General features: G+C 35.8%; 1 protein-coding gene across 1 annotated transcript; it reads left to right on the forward strand.

Annotated features, from left to right (window-relative positions):
• The first annotated feature begins 4,570 nt into the window (after window positions 1-4,570).
• On the forward strand, window positions 4,571-13,555 carry LOC105440581 (lysosomal-associated transmembrane protein 4B). Its single transcript, XM_030983257.1, has 5 exons — window positions 4,571-4,859; window positions 7,185-7,317; window positions 9,078-9,291; window positions 10,417-10,524; window positions 13,472-13,555. The coding sequence occupies exons 1-5, from the start codon at window positions 4,767-4,769 to the stop codon at window positions 13,527-13,529; spliced, it is 606 nt and encodes a 201-aa protein (XP_030839117.1). The 5' UTR covers window positions 4,571-4,766; the 3' UTR covers window positions 13,530-13,555.
• Window positions 13,556-13,811: the final 256 nt, after the last annotated feature.

Raw genomic sequence — 13,811 nt, forward strand, 5'->3', positions numbered from 1 at the left:
TAAGACCTTTCAATTTCAATTTCAATTCACTCTGTAGAGTTACTGATTGGTGGCTTACTGACTAACATGCCAAACTTTACAAAAATGAAACTAAACATATGGCAAACTGTCACAATTTAAGCCCAACTTCGAAATGTATTTACTAGATTTATAGTAACCTCATAAATGTTTTCTGTCAGCAGTGTAAAAAAGGGTAAAAATCAAGAAAAATAGCCCTCATTGAATTCACATTCTGTAAGTTTGTAGTATCATTAAATTGTTTTGTTAAATACGACAAATTGTAAGAATTAAAATGAGCCCAGTATGTTATGTAATATACCGGTAGTTAATTGGGTACATGGTATTGTTACTTTTTTGGTGGAGGGGGCGGGGGGGGGGGGGGGGGGCTGTTTACCCAGCTTCAGTGTCTATTTCTGATTTTACACTACATGTATCTGTACCACAAGTCAGACCCGTGTGCCTTTGTTGATGAAGTGCTTCCATTTTGTTTTCAATCATTGGAGAAAAAAAAATATTCAAATTTTACTTTGTATTCTGTTGGGGTCTGGAGGGAAAGATGAGAAAAAAGAAGAAATTAGACATTGGAGCTGGGATTATAAAACCAGATTCTACTTTTAATACAGTTGTAATTAGACCTGGTTTCATTTGAATGACAATCGTTTCCCTTTCCTTAATTTCTTTGTACATTTAAACCTGCTTTAGTGACCACCTGTCTACAACAAGCACATTTTTTGTTTCCCTTGGGCGGTGGCTGTAGACAGGTTTGACTGTACCTATTATACCGGTATTTACACTGAAAAATAAGGTTTCTGATGTTATGGTGACACAATCTCGACTATTTATTTTGTAGTGCCAATGGTGCAGTGCAGACATTGAGTGAATTGTCTACTTTTATTAGAAAAACACTACAAAGTCTCATTTTATCAGAGATATTTGGCTAGCGAGTGGCCATACAATAGGGCATAAGACAATTTTCTGAAACTTTTTTTCCCTTTCATTTTTGTATTGAAGAGATTACTTCACAAAGTACATACAACTATCCTCTATAATTATGCGCCATGGTCAAATTAGATATAAAGATATTCCCATGTCTAAAGTATTAAAGAATCAAAGGTCGGTTTTGATCAAATTGAATAATGATAAGTCTGTGTGATGGACTGCTTCAAAATTTCATCATTTTATTTGATCTAGAATAGATTAAGGAGCATTTTTGAGAAAAGTAGCTCATTGAAGAGATTAAGGAGCACTTTTGAGAAAAGTAGCTCATTGAAGATATATTCATGTGAACATTGTCAGTTGGGAGTTTGAAGGGCATTAACTTGCATTAAATGAGTGTTACTTTGATTAATCACAATATGAACAAATGTGTCATCAATTGTAATCTTACAGTCATTTATGGAAACATATTGAATATCAATTTGATAATGAGGTTGTATTTGTATGTTTTGTTGATATGTGTTTTACTATTAAAGTAAACGATAAAAGAAATTTTAAAATGCTATGGACAACTCATGAGCTCAATTTCAATCCAGGTTTGCTCAAGTCTTGGAAAAGTAGTTGATGTAAGAGGAAAGGAGTAAAGCTTAATCATTGCTTTATCAATGATACATGAACATTGTAGATAAAAAGTATATCTTTAATTTGGACTAATTGCAAAATTCAAGCAAACTGTTTATAGATTCTGTGTGATTTGTTTGTGATTATACATGTACATACTAATTTCTATTTATTCTTTACTTTATGAATGAAGGTTTGAGATGGAGTTTGTATGAAAAACATGATGTGAAAGAAAATGGAGAGTATATTATCAAGTAATGCTAACTACTGTGTTCAATCAGCTGTTGAAAAAAAAATCTGTATTATGACAGACTTGGGTTGCTGTATGAAATGCGATGTCTTCGTTACCAAATTTGAATTAAAAGAAGAAAATAATAGACTATTAAAGTTACCACATTCAATTTCCATATTGGCAGTTTTTTTCAAGCATCTGATATATCTTTTCTTTTTGTACTGATTAATGTTAATACAGTGTATATGTAATCTGCTGAAAATCGGAAGGGCGTTCAATGTTATATGGTACTTACCGGTATACAGATCGAACTCCCTTCTGCCTTTAAACAGATGATATGCATTGTTGTAGCGCTAATGTTTGTTCACATATTGGTGAATACGCGTACTAAATATGATGGAAATATTCTAAATGTACTTTACTTTTCAAAAAAGTTACACTTGAATGTATTGAGGAAGTATAGAGGTAAAAACTATATGTCAAAATCTGAAATCACTTTCAAGTCTCTTACCAAAATATTTTCTAGAGAATGTGCTGTCACTAATCATGAATATTCATGACAGCTGTGGCATTATTATATGTGCTGTCATCAATCATGAATATTCATGACAGCAGTGGCATAATTATTAGTGTTGTGAAATGTTCATCCCATCCAAAGTTTTGTAGAATGGATAGAGGACTGCCTATAGTGCTTTTGTCGTTGTTTATTTTTTATGTATACTTCTAAAACAAATGTGTACAGCATTCATGGACCTTGAGATAATTTTTTTGAGATGGTATTCAAGGTTCTAAAATTGGATCCGCTATGTATATGTGTGTGTTGAAACATTTAGAAAATTCATGTGCACTTACTGATCTGTATCAGTGATTTATGCCGGTCTCATGTTGCCAAGTTGGTGCCATGATTTGTGATTATTGCCAATTTGGTTTCATAAATTATGATTGTTATTTCTTTTAAAAAGAACAATTTAAAGTTATCTGTTTTGTTTCATTTCATTTTGATACAACATTGAATTATTTTGTGTCAATGATTTACTTTGAAAGAATTGAAAGTTAAATAAGAGGTTTAGATTGCATAAAAAATTAATACATTTTTAATTTAATCCAGAGGTGCTTTGTTATCTACTACTGTGTGTATATAATATGGAAATTACTTAAAAATCTAAATAACCTGCAATGAGACCTGAAAGCTAACTAGATATTATTTAGATACAGAGTTATTTAATATTTATGCAATCTATATGGCAATGTTTAGTTCTTTTATGTTTTCATCATCTTTAATTTTTTCATTGATTTGAATTTGCATTTGGTGATAAAGTTTGATAAATGATATTCATTGCTTGGTACCATTTGCTTTCATCCCTGTATGGCCATCACATGACTTATCATATGACCCTGTCACATGACCTTGATGTCACCTGACTTATCAAATTGCTTTCACGGTCACAAGTGGTTATAGTGGGGATGGTGTTGCAGCTAATGGTGAAATTTTATTGTGCAGTGGACCACTTTCCTCAAACTTAAGGGAGAAAGTAATTTTCTTTAAAAATGAGAATTAAATTGAATGTTGTATGTTACAAAGATGTTATAGCCAATTTATAGCCAGAAGCTGAATAGCTCTTTTTGCTCATGTTCAATCATACAAGAATCACTATAATTATTGTGCAAGTGTAATAAAACTAATTGTGGAGTGTCTTGTAATAAAAGAATTTTGACTCATGATGTGTGATTATTGAGAGACCGGTATACATTGTTTATTTTCTTGCTTATTGAGTTTTATCAAATTAATAATTTATTTTCCTGCTATTATTAGTTCATCCTTCTTTCTCTCCTACCATTTTGGTATTAATAATTACATTGCACTTGTGTATTTTCATACTCCTTGTACTTTTCTCTTCATTTTCACTATCCTACATATTTCCTTTCATGTTTTTTCAAAACATAAATAATGTATATGATGAAATATGAGAGGAGGAAATTGAGGAGAGAGAGAGAGAGAGAGAGAGAGAGGAATGCCATTATTGCATGAGATACTTAGAGAGAGAGAGAGAGAGAGAGAGAGAGAGATGGAGAGAGATGGGGGGGGGGGGGGGGTGTGTGCTGAAAGAGGGAAAGAGAGAAGAAGGGAAAAAGGCTTGCACTCGACAGACACCTTTTATGAATAGAAATAATAAATGCTACATAAAACATGAGAGCCCAATGGTGTCTAATAGTGTCATAACGGATTTGTCTCCATATTTGTTGGTGATGGGGATACGTTGCCCAAATATCCAACCTGATGCCCTCCTCATGCCCTCCTCCACCCACTCCCCTCCCCCATCAACAAAAAATATATAATAATAAATGAAATAATAATAATACAAAATACAAAATAATAAAAAATATACTTATTTCCTAATCTGTGTTATACAATTTTATTTTTTTTTAAATCAAGTTTTAATTATTAGGCCCGGCTCTCCTGAACTCCTTTCCCCCTTCATTCAAACATGATCATTATCATCACTATCATCAATGTATTTCACTGGTAGAAGAGGTTTATCATCACTTTCAAGCAAAGGCAACAGGAATGGATAAAAAGTACGGGATAATATTCGATCATTCCCCCTCTATTGCACTGGCGTTACATTATGCTCAGCGCATGAATATGGTTTCTTCATCGAGCTGCCGATTTAGAAAATCTCCGCAGCGCGCGGGACTACTTCCTCAATGACAACAACATACAGTACAGTACATGTATAATAACATGCGTATAATTACAGAACGTGTACGTATTTTACATAGGCCTACACAACTTTATTGCGGAAATTATCATTGTGATAACCGTACCCCGTTACATTTCCAGTGGTTTCCAGTTAAAATTATCATTAGTTTGTGATCGTTTATTTAGTATTTTATATACCGTTCGATCTAGAAATTCTGTATTTCTAGATGGTGTAGGCCATTTCCTTGCTTGTGACGTGACTTTTGAGCAATAATCATGAGAACAAGGTGGGGAACACCGAGTGCTCCGGCATGTTGTTTATGTTTGGACGTGAGAACGGGATCTATACTCATCGGATTATGGCACTTGGTAAGTTCATTTCACATCAAAGACAATATATAATAGGGTCTATAGTCTAGACCTAGATATGATGAACCTTTATTTCATTGAAAAGATGTGCTGAAGAGAATAACATTTATTTCACGTGGAGCTACTGATATATACAAGTATTTCACTGCTAATTTGTTCACAAATATTTTGGCATTATCCATGTTGCATACATGTACGTAGAGAGAGAGGGAGGGAGGGAGGGAGGGAGGGAGGGAGGGAGGGAGGGAGGGAGGGAGGGAGGGAGGGAGGGAGGGAGGGAGGGAGGGAGGGAGGGAGGGAGGGAGGGAGGGAGGGAGGGAGGGAGGGAGGGAGGGAGGGAGGGAGGGAGGGAGGGAGGGAGGGAGGGAGGGAGGGAGGGAGGGAGGGAGGGAGGGGGAGGGAGGGAGGGAGGGAGGGGCGCATGTGAACTGTGATTAATGTTTGGAAATGACGGAATGCCAAATTGCCAACCAATAACCAGTTCACAAGAACAATCCCATCGACATGAATATGATTATGAATTTATTTAGGCATGACATTTTGATAATTTTATGATAGTCCTGAAGTTCGACCATTCGTTATGATTATAAGAAGTGAGACTCCGGACCATTTAAAGTGGATTTTGAATTTTGTGTGCGGTACTGCCTACTGCCAAACAGATATTAGGGGTGCCGAAGTCTGCTGCTGATGAGATTGTCTACCTGCTCACCAACCTCTTGCCAGTCTCAGTGCAAATTGATCTTGGTAGGCTCTTGCTTTTAGGTCAACTCATCAAGCTTGATCACAGCCGTTTTGAATTCAGAACATTCCTAGATGCCCTCAAAACGCATACACCCTCAATACTGGTCCTTCAAGAGGCATTGAGGAAGTATGATCTTCCAGACCTCCAAAGCCTCGTCTCGAACCCACCCCTCTACTCAACATGGAAAAGGATGATCAACTACAAAGTCATCCTGGTGGTAAAACACAATACTCTACAAGGAATCCACTCTAAGTCCTCTCTCAAGTTCTGGATAAATATCACTCTACCCTCTGCAAATCTCCTATATCCAAAGATTGCATCACCTCCTCCCATCCGAAGAGCTCTTATAGTGAGAGCCCAATTACTCACATGCACTTACTTGACACAATGCCGTCTTTTCACGCTTAAGAAATCGCCTATCTCTACATGCCCCCTTTGTAAAACCAACGATGAGACAGTGGAGCACTTTGTTGGAGTCTGCTCATGCCTGGCTCATCTCCGTCAGGATTTCATCAGCAAAGTCAAGGAATGCCTCGTGGATTATCCCATCTGTCTAAACCTATATGTTGTTGATGACCCACAGCAATTTACTCCTGCTACTCTGTTACCCCTGCATCCATGCTTGCCTTCCGAAATTCATAATAACTTACTTCTACTATCGCTCTTTTTCCTACACAAAATTGATGCTTCTCGTTCTAAGACTCTCCAAAGCTCCTAACCGGTCGGATTATAAACATTTACTTTATTTGGACTCCAGGAATCTCCAAAACAGTGGAGGGATCAACTAAGAAGAAGAAGGTGTACTTTTTGGTACTTGGTACTTTGTCTGTTGGTCCTCCAAAATAGTCATCTGAGTTTTACCTGGAGGTGCGGATAGGGTCACTTTAGGGTGGATTAATTTGTAGATTGGGGGGGGGGGGGCGTCAAGGTTATTTTGAATTTAACAGGGTGAGTGTGCCAGTGTGGGCAATATAATAAAGGTAGTCTACACTGTAAAGACCAGTATTGGAAATGCCCCAATTTCAAAAAATGAAATGGAAGCTCTTTATTACCAATCATGTGAAAGAATATGTTTTGACTAATACATGTTATGATGATAACAAATTTGCCGGGAAACCGCCTAGTAATTGATATATTTGGTAAATTAGTTTATCTATTGGTGTGTGAGAGATAAATGCATGTGTCGCGCACGTGTGCGTAGTCCCATATACATCTTTCTATGTACAGTGCTTGTAACTTTACGAAGACTGGACCAAATCTCTTATCATTTTGATGATTCCAGAACCTTGCAGTATGCTCGACGGTCAACCTTTTCTGATCGATTCCACACTGTTTCTTTCACAATGCAATCGCATGACCATAACTGGTCTTTATCTTTAAGCTGGTTCCAATTGTTATTGTTATTCAAGACCTCTTACTCTTACAGTGTACTTACATGTACATGCAGATCTATGTGTCGTTTACTCTATTCCTAACTTTCTCCTTCCCCTATTTACAATTATTATTCTTCATTAATGTCAATTATAATTTAGCATGAATATTAGTGATATGATTTTAATTCTCTCTTCTTCAACTTTCACCAGATGGGTCAAATGTTCGCCATGCTCCTGATCGCATCCATGATCATGAGAGGAGGCGACAACGCAATGAACATCGACTTGGATGAACAGGACCCACCACAAACGCCACTTAGTCTCAACAGTCAGCATGATGCATGTGAGTTACATGTACGGTCGGATTATAAACATTTACTTTATTTGGACTCCAGGAATCTCCAAAACAGTGGAGGGATCAACTAAGAAGAAGAAGAAGAAGATGTACCAGGGAAATGCATTGGTCCTAAACTCCTAATTTATACTAGAGATGGTTTTAAATAAATTATGTTCTGTGTAGCTGATTTACGCTGGGCTGTCAAAAGGGGGAACATAAAGATAAAACACTATTAAAATGATTGATAATGACTTGAGTTATAACCAAGAGCAGTACATTTTTTGTTTGCCATCTCTAAAAATGAAAAAAGAGCAGTTTTGTTTGCTTTTATTTTTCAAAAATGATTACTGAAGAGATAGAAGAAATTTATTCTGTTCATCTACAACTTACAAGTACTGTACATTAGCAGGTACATGTATTTGGCCTTGCATGCTCAAATTGAATTGCTGTAGATAAGGTTTACAGTTTAAACCACCTTGGTCAATTCAGGACAAAGTCTTTGGCACTACAGTACTTTTGCCATTTAACATGCTTACAAATTTACATATATTAGTGGGTAGCAAAACTGCCCCTCTAGGCCTCTATCATTCCAACATGTACATCAACATAAGTATGCTGGCAGTAGCATTGGCACATGAACATGTATTCGTACATGTTGACTGTGTAAACACTTATTACTATCTATAGAATTTTGTCTGCTATATCCTGCAAACGCCTTTGCTAAATCTTTATTGCTTCTATCCTCATGTTCCTCAATATGGAATCTTCTTTGGCCAATAATTAACAAGTGGTATTATTGGCATACCGGTACTGGCATTAAACCTCGTACATACATGTACATATGTACATGTACAATTACAATTTATTCATTGTACATACATGTACTGTACATGTACATGAACATGTACAGAGTTGTATTTTGATTGTATCATTATATTACCAAACAAATAGCAACACCTGTGCTTCAACCAACTCAAGGGTGCATGAAAATCAATCTCAGAAGTACCAACAGATGTTCATCACAAAGTGTTTACAACTTAACTTGTGCGGTGTACATGTACATGTAATTCTTTCCATTTTCACCGAACGTAATGCAATTATGTAGATCAGACAGGAATGTACCCGGTACACCACTATTTGTACTTACCGGTAAACAAGTGGTTACAAAAAAAATTCTCATTTATAGACGAAGCAAAGTACATGGGAGGGTTTGGAAGATGAAGTGTAAGGGGAATAGCACCTTGAACTCTTGTACCCACCCCCCTCCCTCCCCCCTCCACCAGGCCTCTATACATGGTATATGATGTGGCTTATGTTTTTATTATTACTTGAATTTCTTGTGCTTTTGTTATGTTATTGCAAAGATTCATGTCATTCATAATACAGGCACTTTCTAATGTTAAGCTCTGTCATGTTATCAGGTAAAACAAATATTGGAAGAAAAATTGTCACTGCAAACGATCCAGATCCCAAACCATTCTCACTTCTCATGAAGTGTTACCAGACACAGAAATATATGTCGAGTGCCTCCTTCTTCAATGTCGTCATATTTTGCTTCACTGTGTGTTTTTTTTTTTTTTGGGGGGGGGGGGTGGTACATAACATGTACATGTACACAAACTACACATGTACTGCATCATACGTGTGCATGTACATGTAAATGTAAACTTAAAAGTTAAATTTCCGCATTTTAACACATTTTCACAACCAACTCAGTGATTCACACGTCATACGATTTTCATTTTTCACTTTGACTCTGTCTTCAGCCGACTACTGTGTTGGCCTGGTCATCGTGTTCTGTTTCCTCCTCATCACCACCATGATGATGAAGGGCATCATCCAGTACCGGTCCGGTTACATCCTCCCATTCTTCTGCCTCCAGCTCTTTGATTTCTTCATCACGTTCCTCACCTGCATTGGAGTCATGTCCTACTACCCAGACTTTGACTACGAGGATAGCCCAAGTTCCCCTACAACCAGGCAAGTACCAAAGCAAACATGGGTGTGACAGAGTCAGAGATGCCAACCAGTACGATTAAATTGTATTTAGTACGATAATAAAAGTGAAATAGAATAATACAATATTTATCACCTCTTAAAATACGATTTTAGATTTTAAAAACCCATCATAAGCACGGAATCGCATTACAATAGAAACATTACAATTTTCTCATTAAATTTTAATGAAAGATCATACATTTTACTTGACCGGTCTTACCAGTATAACATTTTTCTGAAATTTTACTGACGCCAGTGGTAGTGTCGAGTTTTTGTGAAACTCTGATTTTTCTCTCTAAAATTCTGATTATTTTTTTTTAGGATAGTCGTCAGTCTGTTTCTTTTGTGTCAAGAGGTTGGCATCTCTGGTGTGAGATGTCAGCTGAAAAAAGGGTCATATTTTATGTCAATTTTTAGTCATTTAGCAAATATGATCAACTCTACTATGCTTCCAAGTTCCTACATACCTGTACATATACATCCATAGATAGGACCTCAAAAAATGGGAAGCAAGAAATTACTGTTATTTTTTCTTTTTTTTTAAAATTCAGTTCGTTTATCCTTATATGTACATCATGTGTGTTAAATGGATACAATAATGTCAGAGGAACTTAAGGATACCGGTAATATGAAATCTGAGTTGATTTTTTTTTGCAGAGTGCAGTTTTCTTTTGATCTTGATGTTGTCACACTGAATCCGTTTATACTTATTTAGAAATTAGGAATGGAGGGTACTTCTTTTGAAAGTCCTTTTTCTTTCGTCACATTATGCATGACAATATTTCAGTATAATATCCCCCCAAAATTGGGAGAAAAATAATTGTGTATTGTTTCCACACAAACTAATAGCCAATTAGCCATACTTTAATAATTTACTCTTCTTTATCAAATACATGTAGACAAAAATCAAATAAGGTGTTGTAGATCTGCCAAAATATTTCATGGTGATACAATGTAAATTGTTAGTAGGTTTCTTAATATCTTGCTGCTTGAAACACCTTTAATTGATTTTGCAGCATTTTATGTTGACTATTACTATTTAAATTCTGGTACCTTTTCAAGTTCTAACATTTCAGCTTGACTCTTTATCTTTGACTTTGACTACAGGAATTCATGCACTGGAAGGAGAACCTACCCGTCAGCAAGTATGACATTGAATCACCCGTCTTTACATTCATCGCTCTTGCACTATTCCTGGGGATTATGTTATTTAAGGTGAGCATCTATTATTAGAATACAAGAGTGTTATCGGTACATGTACAGTAGGTTAAAGATAATACAAAGTTTTGGTATGGGGTCATGAATTTGGTTCAAATGAACATATTGGAAGCATATACGATCCTACAATATTCAGTGATCGTTGTTGCGGTCGAAATCGAGTCTAAAGTTATGAAATTGTAAATAATAAACTCTTCATTTTGTATAGCTCCCTCTCAAGGTCAAAGTATTAATAAAGCTATAAAACAATGTTTCTTGACTAAAATCGACCGATTAGCTATTCCCGTTTGGAAATTACATGTACGTATCACAAACTACATATTCTGAGATTTTCATGGTCGCAGCTAGCATTGTACGGCCGTAGGCGCTATTTGAAATTTAACAAAATTACCGGGAGCACCGATATATTTGTATTCAATTTTTCTCGAAAGCAGAAGTGTTTTAAGGGCTAAAGTTTTTAATGCTTATAATACATCCACAGGGGCATCCAAATATATCAAAATTGTAAAGAATCACTATCCACTGTATTTTCAAATTTCCCAGAACTTTGTATTACCTTTAAAGGAAAATATGATACTGTGTAAGACTGCTGGGAAATATATTCTAGTACAGATGTCTTAGCAGACTACACGTACATGTACATATACATAGAAATAGACATTTTGTTGAGTTGTTCGTACAATTATTTACACAGGCTAATTACAATGTTCGCAAACATGTATGTACAGTATATTCTGCCAGCAAACATTCTACACAATGTAGTCATGTGTGTTGCCTGTGTAAACTATTTGAACCGTCATCTATCTTATTTAGGGAAGGTCGAGAGAATATAATTATCCCTTTTCATTAAAGGGGAAGTCCACCCTAAAATTAAGTTAGTTTTAATAGGAGTAGCAAAATGAGAGAAACAAGTCAGTGAAAGTTTGAGCAAATTCCGATTAAAAATAAGGAAGTTAGGATTTTTGAAGTTGTGATCAATCAAACACAAATTGGCAACTCTATGACGTATCATGCGAGCTCAACTTCCATTTGCTCAGTACTAAAAAAATCTAAATTTTCATTTTCCTGTACATGCACCCTAAATATAATAATTGCAAATAGTTTCTATACTCCCCCTGCAAGGAACAAATATATATTCCGTCATCAATAACGAAGAAAACATGATTTTATGGAATATTATGCACAAAGCAAATGAAGGGGAGCTCGTATAATAAGTCACAGAGTTGCCAATTTGTATTTGATTGATCACAACTTCAATAATTCATAACTTTCTTATTTTCATTCAGAATTTGCTCAAACTTTCACTCACCTGAGTTTCTTATTATTCTGCCTCTATCGAAACAAACTTATTTTGGGGGTGGACTTTCCTTTAATGACAACAAATAAAATGTGGCAGCTGATATTTTGTACAGGAATATTGAATTAGAGCTATGTTTAATCTTATTTTATAATCTACTGTACATTCTCTGATAAAAGCCATGCACATTTCTCTAAATTTGTTTGTTCAGAAATATAATCATTGCAATCTTATTTCTTTGGGGGACAGTTTTGCAAGAGATACCTTTGTGGCTATCCATGTATTTATCTCTCACTATGTCGAAAGTTGTAATTTGAGAGATCATGACATATTGTGTAAAACGAGAACTCAAGAAGGGTGTATTCTTTTCATTAAAAAAAAAAAAAAAAATAGGCACAGCAAGATATTTTTTAAGCTCACTGTGTCACTAAACCATATTTATTAGGAGTTAATGAGCTTAACCTCTCAGACTAAATTTACAAATGTATAATGAGCTTAATTTTTGATCAAGTCCCCAAAATACTCAATTTTTTCTCCTTCATTTCTGCCTCTAAAAAGATGATCGATTTTCACCACTTTATAGAGATTTATAGTGAATCGCTGACCATTGTTTTTAAAAAAGTTTTAAGTTTTTCTGATTTAATTTCATGTTACGCTGATATTATGCTAAGAAAGTAAAGACCATGTCATGTACAAGGCAACATTATATTTGCCTCTGACTCTCAAAATGACATAACTGCCTGGTTTGCTCTAATCAGACGTATTGCAATACTGCATTTACAATGTACAAGTATTTGCTATTCCTATTGAGGAATGCAAGGGGGTACTGATATCAGTTTTTAATATAATGGCACTTAAATCCTGACATAAATTTGAGTGACAGGAAGTTAGTAATTTAATTATCAGATCATCAGACTGCATAGTGCTTATGAATGGGAAATGCTATTGTGGCTGTTTTGATGCACCCATTGAAACCATACTGTATACTGCATAGTCACATTGTAGTAAATTTGAGTACCGGGTAGTTTTATGAATATGTGTGAATATATGAATAAAGCAGTTATTAGGAACTGTGCCAGAATGTTAAAGAATTTGTCAAAGTAGTTTGGCATAAAAGAAGAATGATGTTCATATTTGTTAATCAAATACTTCTTTAGGCCGAGGTGGTGTTCAGTACTTGCCAATAATCATGCAATCATAAAATCAGATTTTTGCATTCTAGATTGACTGGTGACCTTCAAAATGGCCATTAACTTGTACATGTGCAAGATTATTGCCCAAATATGATGCAATGATGTAATGACATTATCCACTCCTGATATTGATGTACAATGTACGTGAACTAGGTACATGCACAGTAGTACAGTATCCGAATGTACAGGTCCAGATCAATGAATAAATGGTTATGGCCTTGCCCTGTCCAACCTTATCATATTGATTTTTCATTTAACCTGAATTGATTTTATGTTTGCGTCTCTCTCTCTCTCTCTCTCTCTCTCTGTCTCTCCACGCTCTCTATATCTCTCTGTCTCTCTATGTCTCTCCTTGCCTCTCTCTTTCTCTCTCTCTCTGTCTCTCTTTCTGTCTCTGTCTGTCTTCCCCTCTCTCTCTTTCTCTCTCCAACTGTACTAAATCTTCCTGTATGTATTCTACTGCATTGCATGTATCTGGGCCTGCTACAAACACACTGCAAGTATGGAGCTGAAGGAAATTGGTCAGTGTCCGACACAGAGGTAAATATCTTGCAAACTTTCGTAATGTAGAATTATTCATGTGGATTAAAATTGGGAAAATCAATCATCTTTCTGCCCCTTGATAAAATGCCATTCTGCTACGAAATTGTGAACCACTGAAATTTGAATTAGAATTAGAAGAAAAACAAACTTGCAATATATGGTCGGTCATACTTGTAAATTGATATTCAGACATGCAAGAAATCTTTGGGGGGGGGGGGGGGGGGGGGGGGGGGGGGGGGGGGGGGGGGGGG

This window comes from Strongylocentrotus purpuratus, unplaced genomic scaffold (genome assembly GCF_000002235.5).
Source record: "Strongylocentrotus purpuratus isolate Spur 01 unplaced genomic scaffold, Spur_5.0 spur5_scaffold_13, whole genome shotgun sequence".
NCBI lineage: Eukaryota > Metazoa > Echinodermata > Echinoidea > Camarodonta > Strongylocentrotidae > Strongylocentrotus > Strongylocentrotus purpuratus.

Coding starts and splice junctions, on each gene's coding strand:
- LOC105440581 (XM_030983257.1), top strand. CDS start 4,767: ATGAGAACAAGGTGGGGAACACCGAGTGCTCCGGCATGTTGTTTATGT. Junction 9,292..10,416: donor CCAAGTTCCCCTACAACCAG/GCAAGTACCAAA, acceptor CTTTGACTACAG/GAATTCATGCACTGGAAGGA. Junction 10,525..13,471: donor TGGGGATTATGTTATTTAAG/GTGAGCATCTAT, acceptor TTCCTGTATGTA/TTCTACTGCATTGCATGTAT.